Source organism: Ornithorhynchus anatinus, chromosome 1 (assembly GCF_004115215.2).
Source record: "Ornithorhynchus anatinus isolate Pmale09 chromosome 1, mOrnAna1.pri.v4, whole genome shotgun sequence".
NCBI lineage: Eukaryota > Metazoa > Chordata > Mammalia > Monotremata > Ornithorhynchidae > Ornithorhynchus > Ornithorhynchus anatinus.
In genome coordinates, this window is record NC_041728.1 from 37,259,558 (window position 1) to 37,274,980 (window position 15,423).

At 53.1% G+C, this 15,423-nt stretch overlaps 1 protein-coding gene across 2 annotated transcripts in view; it reads left to right on the forward strand.

Annotated features, from left to right (window-relative positions):
* The first annotated feature begins 371 nt into the window (after nucleotides 1-371).
* DCAF4 (DDB1 and CUL4 associated factor 4) overlaps nucleotides 372-15,423 on the forward strand; it is a 28,885-nt gene continuing 13,833 nt past the window's right edge. Inside the window, exons 1-8 of one of the 2 annotated variants that reach the window (XM_029069983.1) lie at nucleotides 372-450; nucleotides 6,116-6,233; nucleotides 6,683-6,774; nucleotides 7,762-7,919; nucleotides 9,740-9,822; nucleotides 11,992-12,094; nucleotides 14,501-14,644; nucleotides 15,130-15,179. In XM_029069983.1, coding sequence (XP_028925816.1) covers nucleotides 6,124-6,233; nucleotides 6,683-6,774; nucleotides 7,762-7,919; nucleotides 9,740-9,822; nucleotides 11,992-12,094; nucleotides 14,501-14,644; nucleotides 15,130-15,179 — 740 coding nt within the window. In that variant the 5' untranslated portion in view covers nucleotides 372-450; nucleotides 6,116-6,123. Of the gene's footprint in view, nucleotides 451-2,008; nucleotides 2,295-6,115; nucleotides 6,234-6,682; nucleotides 6,775-7,761; nucleotides 7,920-9,739; nucleotides 9,823-11,991; nucleotides 12,095-14,500; nucleotides 14,645-15,129; nucleotides 15,180-15,423 lie in introns of those variants that run through there. The other variant, XM_029069982.2, reaches the window with a different exon arrangement.

Sequence of the window (15,423 nt, forward strand, 5' to 3'; positions counted from 1 at the left end):
TGTGTATAGATCTAGAATTCTCTTTATCTATTTTGATGCTATTGCTGCCTGTCGACTTGTCTTGGGGGTCTGTCTCCCCCCGCCTAGTCTGTGAGCCCGTCGTTGGGTAGGGATTGTCTCTATCTGTGGCCGAATGGTACTTTCCGAGCGCTTCGTACAGGGTTCTGCACATAGTTTGCATGAATGAATGAATGAACGAATGAATGAATGACTGCTGAAGGGGCAGCTGCTCCCCCCCAGCCCCGCCCCTCAGCCCCGTCACGTGACCCGCTCCTCCCCCCCGGCCGCTGGGCGGGGCCTAACGGAGACGGACGGCAACGCCACCCAATAGGAACGGAGGAGCGGCGGCCGCCGCCCAATCAGCGTAAAGCCTGCGTGAAGGGGCGGGGCGAGAAGCGGCGGCCGGCGGCCCCGCTGGCTCGGCCTGCCCCACCCGCCCCTCAGCGCCAGGTACGGGCCGGGGGGCCGTCGAAGGCGGGGGACGGGCCCATTCCACGGACCCCGGTGGAATGGGGGAACGTCCGGCCGGGACGGGAGAACGGGAGAGGGCCCGGGAGGGGGAGGAAGGGAGGGAGAAGAGCCGGCCGGGATCGGGCCTCCGTGGCGGTTGATGGGGCGGGGGAGGGGCAGGAAGTGGGGGCGGCACGTGTGGGAGAGGAGAGCGCGCGCACGGGGGGGGCAACACGTGAGGGAAAGGAGCGCGCGTGAGGGAGGGGCAGCACCTGAGGGGGAGGAGCGCGCGAGGGGGCGGGAGGAAACACGTGAGGCCAAGGAGCGCGCGCGCGAGGTAGGGCCCCCATGTGAGGGAAAGGAGCGCGCTGGATGGGGGCGGTGCGTGAGGGGGGAGGGGCGCGAGAGAGGGCAGCACGTGAGGGAGAGGAGTGGGGGGGGCAGTAGGTGAGGGAAAGCGCGTGTGAGGTCGGGGGGGCGGGGCATGTGAGAGGGAGCATCTCGAGGGAGGGGCAACACTTGAAGAAGGGGAGCGCGAGGAAGTGGGAGGAAACACGTGAGGGAGGGAAAGGAGCGCGCGGGGTGGGGGGGGGCATGTGAGGGAAAGGGGTGGGGGGCAGCGCGTGAGGGAGAGGGAGGGAGGAGCGCGCCAGGGGGCGGGGGGAGGGGAGCACGTGAGGGAAAGGAGCGCGCGTGAGGGAGGGGCAGCACTTGAAGGGGAACGCGAGGGGGTGGGGGGTAGCATGTGGGGGAAAGGAGCGCGCGCCCGGGTGGGGGGTGAGGGGGGCAGCACGTGAGGGAGGGAGGAGCGCGCCAGGGAGGGGGGAGGGCAGCAGGTGAGGGAAAGCGCGCGTGAGGGAGGAGGAGCGCGAGGGAGGGGCAGCACGTGCTGTGAGGGGGAGGAGCGCGAGGGAGGGGCAGCACTTGTAGAAGGGGAGCGCGAGGGGGTGGGAGGAAACACGGGAGGGAAAGGAGCGCGCGCGAGGGGGGGGGCATGTGAGAGAAAGGAGCGCGCGCCGGGGTGGGCGGCAGGGAGGGAGGGAGGGGCGCCGGTGGGGGGGGAGGAGTAGCACGTGAGGGAAAGGAGGGCGCGCGAGGGAGAGGAGCGCGAGGTAGGGGCAGCACGTGAGGGGGAGGAGCGTGAGGGGGGCAGCACGTGAGGGGGAGGAGCGTGGGGGGGCAGCACGTGAGGGGGAGGAGCGCGAGGGAGGGGCAGCACGTGAGCGGGGAGGGGGGCAGCTTTTGAGGGAAGCGGGCCGCTGGTAAGAGTGAAGAGATCCGCCGAGGGAGGAGAGAGCTCAGGAAGGAAGGGGGCGGCTTTGGAGGGGAGTGGGAGAGCGCATGGGGGAAGCGGCCATCTTATGAGGGAGGAGAGACCTCATGAAGGAAAGGGGCAGATGGTGAAGGAAAGGAGACCCCCTGATGGCGGGGGGGCAGCTTTCGAGGGAGTGCGAGAACCCGCGAGGGAGGAGAGGCCTCATGAAGGAAAGACCACCTTGTGAGGGAGAAGAGAGCTCGAGAGGGAAGGGGGAAGCCGTTGAGGGAGAGGAGACCATCTGGGGAAGGAAAGGCCTCACGTGAGGGAGGGAGGTCCCAAGGGAAGGGGGCGGCAAATGGAGGCGAGCTCCAACCTCCCTGAAGATCCGGGAACATGCCCAAGGGATCCCTCCCCGACGCGAGGGAACCGTCCTCTGCTGGTCACCGCCACCACCGGCTTGCCCCCGAGGGCATCGGGCCTAACACCAGCCTGCAGAGTCTTGGTCTGCCCCAGCCGGAACCCGAGACGTTGTCAAGGCTCAAGAAACACCTAAGATTCATTCAGCCTTTCGGACTGAACGTCTGTGGTACCTGAGACCCGCTTGCTACTCCAAATGATGCTCGCCCTCTCTTGTGTCCGGTGGCCTAAGGACGATCTGTGACCTGCACCATCAGTCAATCAGATTTGTTGAGCATTGAGTGTGCAGAGCAGTGTACTGAGCGCTTGGGAGAGGGCAGTTTAGCAGAGTTGGGAGACGCGTTCCCTACCCCGAATGAGTTTAATAATGTGGGTATTTGTTAAGCGCTTACTATGTGCCGAGCACTGTTCTGAGCACCGGGGGAGATACAGGGTAATCAGGTTGTCCCACGTGAGGCTCACGGTTAATCCCCATTTTCAGATGAGGGAACTGAGGCCCAGAGACGTGAAGTGACTTGCCCACAGTCACACGGCTGACACCTGGCAGAGCCGGGAGGCGAACTCATGACCTCTGACTCCCAAGCCCGTGCGCTTTCCACTGAGCCACGCTGCTTCTCTAAATGATGCTCACCCTCTCTGGAGTCCAGTGGCCTAAGGACGATCTGTGGCCTGCACCATCAATCAATCAGATTTGTTGAGCATTGAGTGTGCAGAGCAGTGTACTAAGCGCTTGGGAGAGGGCAGTTTAGCAGAGTTGGGAGACGCGTTCCCTGCCCCGAATGAGTTTAATAATGTGGGTATTGGTTAAGCGCTTACTATGTGCCGAGCACTGTTCTGAGCGCCGGGGGAGATACAGGGTCATCAGATTGTCCCACGTGAGGCTCACGGTTAATCCCCATTTTACAGATGAGGGAACTGAGGCACAGAGCACAGCTGACACATGGCAGAACTGGGAGTCGAGCCCATGACCTATGACCAAAGCCCAGGCTCTTTCCACTGAGCCACGCTGCTTCCCAGAGTTTACAGCCGAGAAGGGGAGACAGACATTAATATAAATAAATCAGCGATGTGTAGAGACATAAGTGAAGAGAAGCAGCGTGGCTTGGGAGTCAGAGGTCATGAGTTTGAATCCCGGCTCTGCCACTTGTCAGCTGTGTGACGGTGGGCAAGTCACTTAACTTCTCTGTGCCTCAGTGACCTCATCTGTAAAATGGGGATTAACTGTGAGCCTCACGTGGGACAACCTGATTACCCTGTATCTACCCCGGCGCTTAGAACAGTGCTCTGCACATAGTAAGCCCTTAACAAATACCAACATTATTATAAGTGCTGAGGGAGAGGTGAATTAAGACTGTGAGCCTCACGTGGGACAACCTAATTACCCTGTAGCTAACCCAGCGCTTAGAACAGTGCTCTGCACATAGTAAGCGCGTAACAAATACCAACATTATTAAATCCAAATGTAGGGATTGAGAGAAGAGGGAAACCATCTTGGCTTGCGAACACTGAGCATGATCTGGCAACTTTTGATTTGCCAAGTCTTTTCTCATCGATTTCTTCTAGTCCCCTGTTTCCGACAGCATCTTGATTCTATTCCCAGTTTATTCTCTAAACCATAAGCTTGTCGTGGGCAGCGGACAAGTCTACCAACTCTGTTCTGCTGTCCTCTCCCAAGCGTTTAGTACAGTGATCTTCCCACATTAAGCGCTCGATAGACACCACTGACTGATTGAAAACTAAAACAAGGCGTAACAAGCCTTCCCGGAAGACTCTCATCATTCAGAGAAGCAGCGTGGCTCAGTGGAAAGAGCTCAGGCTTGGGAGTCAACGGTCATGGGTTGGAATCCTGGCTCAGCCACTTGGCAGCTGTGTGACTGTGAGCAAGTCACTTCACTGTGCCTCAGTCACCACATCTGTAAAACGGGGATTAACTGTGAACCTCGCATGGGACAACCTGATTTCCTTGTGTCTACCCCAGCGCTTAGAACAGTGCTCTGCACATAGTAAGCGCTTAAAAAAACCAACATTATTATTATTCAGTTCTTGCATTCCTACCCTCTCGTCTCTGAGCTGACCATCCTAAAGCCCCATTGGCTGCTTACTGTCTGGTCGCTGTACCCTTTGCCCCAGAATATGGCCAAGAGGATAGGGCACGGGCCTGGGAGTCTGAGGGACCTGGATTCTAATTCTGGGGTCCACCACTTGTCTGCTTTGTGACCTTGGGCAAGTCAAATAACTTCCCTCTGCTTCAGTTAGCTCACTTGTAAAATGGGGGATAAGACTGTGAGCCCCATGTGGGACAGGGACTGTATCCAACCTGATTAGCCTGTATCTACTCCAGTGCTTAGAACAGGGCTTGACACATAGTAAGCGCCTAACCAATACTATCATCATTATTATTTTTAGGAACAAAGTGAAAATTCTGTCCCCTCCCTGTTGCTAGAAAAGACCGGTTCCCGTTTGGCTCCTTCTATCCTGTGGCTTTTGTGGTTAATAGCTGGGAGTCTTAATCCTTGGCTGACACAAAAAAAAAATTGATGAGTGAGGGAAGAACATAGATTTCACTTGGTGGTTTCCAGGAACCATTAAAGGGGTTGTTTATGAAATTAGATAAAATGAGCATTGCGCTTTACAGACTTTGTGATATCTGATCGGGAAGAGGTGCCAGAACAATCCACTCCAATCGTTATCGCTGGCTCTCAGCGTTTTCTTTAAATAATTATGAGAGAGTCTGCAGATATCCGTATGAAGATCTCTGGGGGATGAATGGTTAGCAGGGGTCCAGAGCAGTTGGATCCGTTTTAGTCGGTGAGATGAGTAGTTAGAAAAAGAGTAGGGGGCTGCGGGAAGGCTGGGAATATGGGGGTGCTCATCCCTGAGTTCCTGAGTCTTCCAGTCAGACTTAAGTTGATGGATGGAGCTGTTACCCACAGCCAGTAACGCAGCCTGAGCTGTAGAGACGCTACCTCTGCCCCTGGACTTGCTGTACGGAAAGAATCGGGGAAGGTGAAAGTCTTCCCAAAGCAAGGACAGCATTATTGGATGCAGGAGCCTATCCTTCATTTCCCCAATCAATCAGTCGATTGTATTTATTGAGCACTTAGTGCCGAGCATGGCACTAAGCACTCGGGAGAGTACACCGTAAGAGAGCTGGTAGTCATAGTCCCTGCCCACAACAAACTTAGAGTCTAGAAGGGGCGGCAGCCATTCAATATAAGTAAATGAATTACGGATGTGGACGTGAGTGATGAGCGAGGTGAATGAAGTGTGCAAATCCTAGTACAGGGGTGACCCAGAAGAGAGAGGGAATTAGATGCTTTGCTTAGTCGGCCAATCCTCCATTATTCAGGACTCGATTACTCAGCTTGTGAATTATCCGGGCCCCTTGATTTTCCTCCTTTCCCTTCGGTCGTGTATCTTTTGTCCTCTGGGTTCTGCTCTAGTGGGTTGGCAGAAGAGAAGGGAAAGAGGTAGCATTAAAGGCAAGTCAGCAGCAGCAACTGGGGACTAAAATGGTAGCTGTGGATTAACTGTGCTCATGATCTATTCACAGTCTGAATGGAAAGAGACTGTATAATGGTATAATTCAGGATTCTTACTCTTTCCCCCACTTCAAAGCCTTTGTTGAAGGGACATTTCCTCCAGGAGACCTTCCCCGACTAACATTCATTTCCTCTTTTCCCCCTCCTGCATCGCCCCGATTTGCTCCCTTAATTCACCCCTTCCTCAGCCCCACGGCAATTATGTCCGTATCGGTCATTTATTTCTTTCTATTAATATCTGTCTCCCCATCAAGATTGTGAGCTTTTTGTGGACAGAGAATGTGTCCATTATAGCGTTCTCTCCCAAGCGCCTAGTAAGTGCTCTGCCCACAGGAAGCGCTCAATAAATATGATTTACCCTTCCAGGTAGGAGGTGGGGAGAAGCGTGACACCAGAATGAGTAGCCTACACCCACCGGCCTGAAATGTGCCATTTCTTCCACTTTTAGCTGCAGAAATGAAGAAGAATTCCTGGTCCGATAGGGAGAGCCGAGGAAGAAGTGGTCACCGGCAGAGTTATCCGCCCCCCCGGAATAGAAGGCACCGCAGCAATGACTCGAACGAAAGGTGAGCGGAAGAATGGATCGGTTACGTCCTCGGCTTTGCCCGGCGGTGCCAAGCTCTCCACCATTGTGAGGAGCGTGGAACACGCCAAGCACGTGCGGGAAACTACACCCTAAACGAATATCTTCCCAGGGAATAAGAGCATTCCTTCAGTGGAATTAGGTGTGTGCAGTAAACCCTCACCCTCAACAAATATCTTCCCAGGGAATGAGAAAAATCCCATAAGTGGAATTAGGTGTGTGCAGTAAACTCTCACCCTAAAACAAATATCTTCCCAGGGAATGAGAGAATCCCATCAGTGAGACTAGGCCTCCTGTGAGGAAATCTACTAAACAGATGGGCCAGGGAGAGATGCTTTGAATTTCCAGTTAGAAGTATCCCGGCCAGGGGAGTTCTGAGAAATCCTGCCAGGAAGACGCAGTCTGATGATCCTAACTCTTTGGCGTCCCCAGCATCGAAACTCACGGCGCACAGAGTTCTGGCACCAACTGGACCGGATCCACTTCCCTTTCCACCAGCTCTACTGAGAATGCTCCCGCACCAGGTGAGGATCTTCATCGAGCTGATTACGGATCCCTCTTGCCGTAACCAACCGGTCGTGCAGTGGTATTCATCGAGCATCTACTGTGGGCGGAGCACTCTACTAACTAACAGTCCCTCGCCCTCTGAGGGGCTATGAGCTTTCTGGGGAGACACAAAGAAAAATGACCTACAAATTATGGGCGCAAGGACGTAAACGGGAACCTGAAACACATCGTGATGAGGTAGACGTGGGCAGTCCTCAGACTAAAAGCACAGTCGGTCCTTGAGGACTGTCTCTTAAGTCGAATGGTAAAAGTGGAGCCGATGGAGAGAACAAAAGGACCTGTGTTCTAATCCCGGGTCCGCCACTTGTCTGCTGTGGGACTGTGGCCAAGTCACTTCTCTAAGCCTCGGTTTCCTCATTTGTGAGCCCTGTGTGGGACGGACTGAGTGCAACGAGATTAGCTTGTATCTGCCCCAGCCCTGCCCAGTACCTGGTCCATAGTAAGTGCTTAACAAATATCATTTGAAAAAAAACACCCAAAATCCACCAAAACCCATCGGAAGCAGCTTGGCCTATTGGCTAGAGCCCAGGCCTGGGAGTCACATGGATCTAGGTCCTAATCCCAGCTCCGTCCCCTGCCTGCTGTGTGACCTTGGGTGAATCACTTCACCTCTCTGGTCTTCATTCCTCACGTCTGTAAAATGGGGTTTAAGGCTGTGAGCCCCACGTGGGACATGGACTTTTGTCCAATCTGATTATCTTAGTACAGCGTCTGGCATATGGTAGATGCTTAACAAGATATCACCGTTACTATCGTTATTGTTATTTCTTAATTTGAGTGCGAGAGGCCGTGTCCGCCCCAACTCTAAGTCTGTTCCACTCTGGAAAAGATTAAAGGGACTGAGAGAGGAAAACCGAAGGCCGAAAGGGGAGGCTCCCGCTGGGGTGAAACGCTCAGGGTGCCGGGGGGGACGCTAATGCTCGTTTCTCATCGCACGCCGAAAGAGCTCCCAGGATTCTACTTCGACCCCGCAAAGAACCGCTACTTCCGCCTCCTTCCCGGGCACAACAACTGCAACCCCCTGACCCGAGAGCGCATTCTGCAGCAGGAGATGGAGACCCGGAGACTGAAGCTCCTGGAGGAAGAGAACCAACCAAGGAAGGTGAGAAGCAGGGTGGCCTCGGGGAGAGAGGCCGGGCCTCCAGGAAAACAAGCCCGTCGGGATGAAAAACTCTAATAATAATAATGATGGCATTTACTGAGCGCTTACTCTACACAAAGCACTCATCTAAGCGCTGGGGCGGGGGATACAAGTTCATCAGGTTGTCCCCACGTGAGTCTCATCCCCATTCGACAGATGAGGGAACTGAGGCCCAGAGAAGTGAAGTGACTGGCCTGAAGTCACACAGCTGACAAGTGGCAGAGTCGGGATTAGAACCCACGACCTCTGACCCCCAAGCCGGGGCTCTTGCCACTAAGCCACACTGCTTCTCTAGACTGCGAACTCGCCGTGGGCAGGGAATGTCACAGTTTATTGCTGTATCGTACTTTGCCAAGCGCTTAGTACAGTGCTCTGCACACAGTGTGCTCAATAAATAAAACTGAGTGAAATAATCATAGAGTCCTGGGCAGGACTTCCTCAAGAACCATACCTTGAAGCATATTGTATGGTGGACCCGATGGAAAGCATGGGCCTGGGAATCAGAAGGAGCTGGATTCTAATCCCGGCGCCGCCGCTCATCTTCTGGGTGACCTTGTGTGAGTCACTTCACTTCCCTGCACTTCAGTGACTTCATCTGTAAAACAGGGATTAAGTCTGAGAGTCTTACGTAGGATAGGGACTGTGTCCAACCTGACTAGCTCGTATCTACCCCAGCGCTTAGCACACTGTCAGGCACATAATAAGCGCTTAACAAATACCATTAGAAAAAAAGCGGAAGCTTCTTCCTCCGTTGGTGGGCACCTCCCTAAATTCTGCCTGGAGTGTTAGGCCTTGCTATTGGAGTTTGGGCTCTTTTGGAAAGAGGTTTCTGTTTCAAGGAATTAGGATGGAATGGGACATTTTCCAGTTTTTAGTGAGCATAATTTGAGGACTATTGACATTGATCCTCTTTTTTCTTTTCTCTCCTAGGGGGGACTTGTTGGGACGAGTTTATTATTAGTAATAGTGGTATTAATAATAATAATAATAATATTTGTTAAGAAATTACTTGTATGCCAAGCAGTGGGATAGGTACAGTGTGGCCTAGTGGATAGAACCCAGGCCTGGCAGTCAGAAGAACCTGGGTTCTAATTCCAGCTCTGCCCCGTCTGCTGGGTGACCTTGGGGAAGTAACTTCATTTCTCTGGGCCTCAGTTCCCTCATCTGGAAAATGGGGATCAAGTCTGTAAACCCCCTTGAGGGACAGAGACTGTGGCCAATCTGATTAGCTGGAACCTCAGCGCTTAGTGCGTGCCCGGCACCTTGTAAGCGCTAAACCAATTGGGAAAAAAAAGCCGAATGCCCTTGAACTTGATGTTGCAGGCACTTCGTCATCACTGTCAATGACCATCATCTTTAGTATTTATCGAGCATCTATTAATAATAATAATTGTGGTATTTGTTAAACCCTTACTGTGTGCCGAGCACTGTACTAAGCACTGGAGTGGATGCAAGCAAATCGCTACCATATGCAGAGCCCTGTATGGGCACCTGGAGATCGTCTAGTCTATCAGTGCTATTGATTGACTGCCTACTGTGTGCAGGGCACTGTGCTAAGCGCCTGGGAGAGCACACCCTAACAACACAACAGAGTCAATAGACACATCCCCTGCCCCCAGCATAAAAGGAGAAGCCTGTCCTCATGTTCTAAAGGGGAAGTTTGCCCAGTCCCCACAAAGATCCCACCCCTTCTGTGTCTCTCCGTGCCCTTACGTGAAGCTGCTCTTCTCCACCTTGCACGAGCCGGAGCCCCATCCCATTCTCCCTGCTTTTTCCCATAGAAAGCGTCCAGACCTGGCTTGAACCCGCCCCTCATCCTGCGTCGGAGGCAGCTGGGTTTGCTCAGCTCCAGCACTTACTGCCGGTAAGACCCTGACCGCCACGCACTTCTCTCCTCTAATGCCAACCTTCTCACTGTGCCTCCATCTCGCCTATCTCACCGCCGACCCCTCGCCCACATGCTGCCTCTGGCCCGGAACGCCCTCCCTCCTCATATCTGACACTTTCCTCCTGCTTCAAAGCCTTACTGATGGTACATCTCCTCCAAGAGGCCTTCCCTAAGTCCACCTTTCCTCTTCTCCCACTCCCTTCTGCGTCACCCGGACCTGCTCCCGTTATCCCTCCCCTCTCGTAGCCCCACAGCACTTTAATGTCCATATCCGTCGTATCTTTATTTCCCTTAATGTCTGCCTCCCCCTCTAGACTGTCAACTTGTTGCGGACAGGGATTATGTCTGTTTATTGTTTTATTGCACTCTCCCAAGTGTTTAGTACAGTGCTCTGCACATAGTAAGCGCTCATTAAGCACACATGAATGAATGAGTTATTTGGGTGGGCTCATTCAAGGAGTTGGTGTACATCGGCTTTTCAGAATGGTCGAAACATCTCCCGTCCTCCTCCAACTTCTCAACCTATCGAGACGGGTGAAGTGAGGGACGGTATTTCCTTTTTCTCTCTCCCTTGAGAAAAGGGAAGAGGAAAAAAATAAACTGGGGGAGAAGCTTTAACCCTGGGCCCCCTTTTGAGTTCTAGAGCCCGGGCCTGGGGGTCAGAAGGAGCAGAGTCCGAATCCTGACTCTGCCACCTCCCTGCTACTGGGTGACGGTGGGCAAGTCACTTCACTTCTCTGGGCCTCGGCTCCAATATCTGGAAGATGGGGGTGAATCAGCTTCCTTTCTGACCTCCCAACTTCCTGTCTCTCCCTGCTTGAGTCTACACTTCACCGTGCTGCCCGGATTATCTTTCTACAGAAATGCTCTGCACATGCCACCCCCCTCCTCAAAAATCTCCACTGGTTGCCTGTCAACCTCCTCACTGTTGGCTTTAAAGCTGTCCATCCCCTTTTATCTCACCTCCCTTCTCTCCTTCTCCAGCCCAGCCTACACACTCCGATCCTCTGTTGCCGCTCACCTCCTCATTGGGCCTCGTTCTCGCCCGGCCCGCCGTCGACCCCTGGCCCACATCCTACCTCTGGCCTGGAATGCCCTCCCTCCTCACGTCCACCAAACTAACTCTCTTCTCCCCCTTCAAAGCCACCTCCTCCAGGAGGCCTCTGCTCCTCCTCCCCTCCCCATCACCCCGACTCCCTCCCTCTGTTCTACCTCCCTCCCCGCCCCACAGCACTTGTGTATGTTTGTACATATTTATTACTCTATTAATGCTGTGTATATATCTCTAATTCTATTTATTTTGATGCTATTGATGCTTCCCCTCCTAGTCTGGGAGCCCATTGTTGGGTAGGGATTGTCCCTATCTGATGCCGAATTGTATTTTCCAAGTATTTTCCAAGTGCTCTGCACACAGTAAGCGCTCAGTAAATACGGTTGAATGAATGAATGAATCAGTCAAAAGCCATCGAGGCGTTACCGATCCTCAGAGACTATCTGGATGAATTTTCTCCAGAACATCCTATCTTCTGCCATAATCTGTAGTTCTGGTATATCTATCCATAGAGTTTTCTTGGTAAAAAAAAATCCAAAAGTGGTTTTTCCATCCCATTCTTCCATGCGGTAAAAACTCAAGTCTCTGCCGTTGTCTTGGCTCAACATTTTGATCACTCGATCATCCGCCTTTGACTCTCTCCCACCCCGTTGCTGCCCAGCACGGGCGAATCAACTTTGTCGGGAGCTTCGGCCTAGATCTTTCCATTCTGGGTATAACCCTGGCGAGAGAATATCTTTCATTGGCACAGGTCTGAGCTTCATTGACGTACGCAAACTCTCCTGCCACGGTAAGGCGTTGATTCATAGGAGAGACTTAATGTGAAGTGGTTTATTGCTAAAAACTCTGCTCTGAAAGTGTCACTTGAGTTCCGTCTTTTCAGTCTGTGCCTGGCACAGAGCAAGCACTTAGCAACTGCCTTAAAAGAAAGCAAGTAATAATAATACTTGTGGTTGTTAAGTGCTTACTCTGTGCCAGGCACTGTGCTAAGCACTGGGGTAGATCCAAGCTAATGGGGTTGGACGGGGGACAAGCGGTTGAGCCGCCAGGCCCTTCCTCCGCCCTTCCTCGTCTTGTTCATCGTCTCTCTCCAGGATGGTCCACGAGTTGCAGGCAAGCAGCATGCAGAGGAGGAAGGTGGAAATCCGGAGCCCCGACTCGTCCGTGGCCGGGACCAATCATTTCAAACTCATCGTGGTGAGTCGGGGAAAGCCGGACGTCCGGGCAGCTCTGAGGGAAACTCGGTCTCTTTAATGAGAACAGTTAATAATTGTGGTATTTGTTAAGCGCTTGCTATGTGCCAGGCACCGTCCAGCGCTGGGGTGGATACAGTCTCTAGCCCACGAGGGGCCCACAGTCTTAATCCCCGTTGTTCAGGTGAGGTCACTGAGGCCCCAAGAAGTGAAGTGACTTTCCCAAGGTCACCCAGCAGACAGGTGGCGGAACCGGGATTAGAACCCCTGACCTTCTGACTCCCAGGCCTGGGCTCTAGGCCCTACACCGCACTGCTTCTCTTTGCCTCCTGTTCCCTGGATGTGAGGGGGGTCGGAAAAGTTTAGGGGAGATCTTGTCAGTGGGAGCTTACCAGCCCCTCAGCCCTGACTTTACCTGGGCTCTTCTTGTAAGCGTTTAATACAGTGCAAACGCTTAGTAGAGTGCTTTGCCCACGGTTAGCGCTCAGTAAATATGACTGAGCGGAATAGATCGAACGGAAAATGACGGGTGTCATCCCGGCAGAGTTGACGGCGGCGGGTCACCGTCTTCTCTCCCACCCCTCCTCAGAGCGGCAGTCGGGGTTTTGTTAGGGTATGTGTTAAGCACTTACCATGTGCCAAGCGCTGGATTCAGTCCTGGGGGAGATTTATTTATTCATTTTTATCTTATGGTATTTATTAAGCGCTTACTAGGTGCCAGGCACTGAACTCAGTGCTGGGGGAGATTTATTTATTCATTTTTATTTTATGGTATTTGTTCGGCACTTACGAGGTGCGAAGCACTGAATTCGGTGCTGGAGGAGACTTATTTATTTATTCAGTCATTTTGATTTTATGGTATTTGTTAAGCACTTACTAGGTGCCAAGCACTGAACTCGGTGCTGGCGGAGATTTATTTATTTCTTCATTTTTATGGTATTTGTTAAGCGCTTACTATGTGCCAAGCATTGTACTCGGCCCTGCGGGGAGATTTATTAATTAATTTTTATCTCATGGTATTTGTTTTTATTGTTAATAATCATTGTTGTTATTATAGTATTTGTTAAGTGCTTATTATGTGCCAGGCCCTGTTAAACACTAGGGTGGATATAAGTAAATTGGGTTGGACACAGTCCATGTCCCACATAGGGCTCACAATCTTAATCCTCATTTTAATAATAATGATAAATAATAATAATGATGGTATTTGTTAAGCGCTTACTATGTACCAAACACTGTTCTAAGCGCTGGGTAGATCCAAGGTCATCAGGTTGTCGCACGTGGGGCTCACAGTCTCCATCCCCATTTTACAGATGAGGGAACTGAGGCCCAGAGAAGTGAAGCGCCTTGCCCAAAGTCACCCAGCTGACAGGTGGCAGAGCCGGAATTAGAACCCGTGACCTCTGAACCCCCAGCCAGGGCTCTTGCCACTAAATCACGCTGGTTGTCCGGGTGAGGCAGAGCCTGTGCGCTGTCCACTAGGCCACACTGCTTCTCATGGTTTAGTTCTGGATCCAGCTTTGATCCTACCCCTAAATTAGAGGAATCGGGGTCTAAGCAAGAAATACACGGCAAGTAGCGTGGCTTGGCGGAAAGAGCCGGGCCCGGGAGTCAGAGGATCTGGGTTCTAATCCCCGGCTCCTCTGCCAGTCTGCTTGCAGAATATTGTACTAAGCGCTTCACACAAACATTTCTGCCTGCTGTCTTGGGAATGAGGTAAAACTTGGAGAAGGTGGGATCCGCACCATAGGCAGCATGGTCTCATGGACCGAGCCCCAGCCCAGAATAAGCGGTCACGGTGCCTGCCGGTAACGAGCTTCCTGTCAATCAGTCAATCGTATTCATTGAGCACTTCCTATGTGCAGAGCACTGTACTAGGCGCTTGGGAGAGTCCAATCTGACAGAATTAGCGGACACGTTCCCCTGCCCGTAACAAGCTTCCAGTCAATCATTCGATCAGTGGTATTTATTGAGCGCTTCTGATGTGCAGATCACTGTACTAAGTGCTTGGGAGAGCACAATCCAACAAAATTAGGGGACACGTTCCCTGCCCGGAACGAGCTTCCAGTCAGTCATTCGATCAGTGGTATGTATTGAGCGCTTCTGATGTGCAGAGCACTGTACTAAGCTCTTGGGAGAGCAAATCCAGCAGAATTGGCAGATACGTTCCCTGCCCAGAATGAGCTTCCAGTCAGTCAATCAGTGGTATTTACTGATTGCTTCCCTGCACACTGAGCGCCTGGGAGAGTTCAGTCCACCAGAATTAGCGGACACGTCCACTACCCAGAACGAGTCACTTCCACCCTCGAAGGGTCGGGTGGGGAAGGCACCTAAAGTGGCGCTGGGCAGGTGTGGGTGCCCCCGCCCGGCCTTCAGTAGCCCCCTCGCCCCCGGCCGGGGTCTCCCGCAGGCCGACACCGCGCACGAGCGGATATTCGCCGTTAACGACGTGGAGCACGGAGGCTGCAAGTACGGGATCGTCAACCTGCGGGGCCTGGCCGGGAAGACCCTCACCGTGGAGATGTACGACAACCTCTACTTCACCAACCGCAAGGTTCGGCCTCCCCCAAAGCCCCCGGAACCATCGGGAAACGCTCACTCTCTGCCGCACGCCGGGCTGAGCGCCCGGGGCAGATTCGAGCTAATCGGGTTGGGCCCGGCCGCTGCCCCATACGGGGCTCACGGTCCGAATCCCCGTTTGACGGAGGAGGGGACGAAGAAGGGCATTTCGGAGCTTACTCTGTGCCAGGCACTGGACTAAGCACCGGGGGAGATACAGGCTAATCAGGTTGGACACAACCCCTGTCCCGCATGGGGCTGCGGGTCTAAGTAGGAGGGAGAACTGAGGCACAGAGAAGTAAAGCCACTTGGCCACGTTCACACAGCAAGCGGCGGCGGAGCCAGGATGCGAACCCAGGTCCCCAGACTCCCAGGCCCAAGCAGCTTCTCGTGGCAGTTTGGCAGTGGGAAACCAACCTATGTGTGTGCATCTGTGTGTGCTCACTGTCCATCCATCCGACTGTTCCTCGTCTTTACTAGGTGAACTCTGTCTGCTGGGCCTCACTGACTCACCCCGATTCTCACGTTCTGTATCTTTGAGCAAGCAAAAAGGTTTGGGGGGGTTGGTCAAGGCACACAGTAAGTAACCCGAGCCTGGGATCGGCTCCGGAGCTTGATTGGTTTGCCAGGAGCCCCGGTGAGGACGGGATCCCGTTCTCCTCCCTCCCTCGATCCCCCACCTAGCCCCAGTAGGAGATAATAATAATGGTATTTGTTACGCACTTACTATGTGCCGGGCACTGTACTAAACGCTGGGGTGGATACAAGCTAATC